Source organism: Fukomys damarensis, unplaced genomic scaffold (assembly GCF_012274545.1).
Source record: "Fukomys damarensis isolate Sample0158 unplaced genomic scaffold, DMR_v1.0_HiC HiC_scaffold_37, whole genome shotgun sequence".
Lineage (NCBI taxonomy): Eukaryota > Metazoa > Chordata > Mammalia > Rodentia > Bathyergidae > Fukomys > Fukomys damarensis.
The window spans coordinates 8,767,344-8,767,920 of NW_022900949.1; the positions used below are offsets into that span (position 1 = coordinate 8,767,344).

The 577-nt window shown below is 57.7% G+C and overlaps 1 protein-coding gene across 1 annotated transcript in view; it reads left to right on the forward strand.

Moving 5' to 3' along the window:
- The window catches only part of Map2k2 (mitogen-activated protein kinase kinase 2), a 22,890-nt gene that overhangs the window by 16,805 nt on the left and 5,508 nt on the right, over positions 1-577 (forward strand). The window contains exon 8 of the mRNA XM_010635094.3: positions 398-577. This exon is cut by the window's right edge and continues 31 nt beyond it. Within this exon, the coding sequence (XP_010633396.1) occupies positions 398-577 (180 nt within the window). The remainder of the gene's footprint in view (positions 1-397) is intronic.

The window sequence follows — 577 nt, forward strand, 5'->3', positions numbered from 1 at the left end:
GTCTGGTTTTCGTTTCTGTTTTTTTTTTTTTTTTTTTTTTTTAATAAGATGGGGTCTTCCTGTTATAGTTCAAACTGGCCTGGAACTCACTATGTAGCCCGGGTTGGCCTTGAACTCACAGTGATCCTCCTAGCTAAGTCTCAGTGCTGGGGTCACAGGCGTGCGCCACCACACCCTGCGATGGCCTTCTAAGGAGCCACTTCAGTGCTAGCCTGGAGTCTCATCCCAAGGTCATGTCCAAAAGTGCTGTGGGCGGGGACATGGCCTTACTGTCCTCCATGTCTTTAGTCTATAGCCATGGAAAGAGGGCGACCAGATTCTGGAGCAGGGCCATGGGCTCCCTGCCGCTCGGGCTGCAGCTGCCAACCTTCCCAGCCCGTCCCGTCTCTCCTGACAGCCGGAGCGGCTGCAGGGCACACACTACTCGGTGCAGTCGGACATCTGGAGCATGGGGCTGTCCCTGGTGGAGCTGTCCATCGGCAGGTACCCCATCCCCCCGCCCGACGCCAAGGAGCTGGAGGCCATCTTCGGCCGGCCAGTGCTCGACAGTGCGGAAGGACAGCCCCAGAGCGTCTCA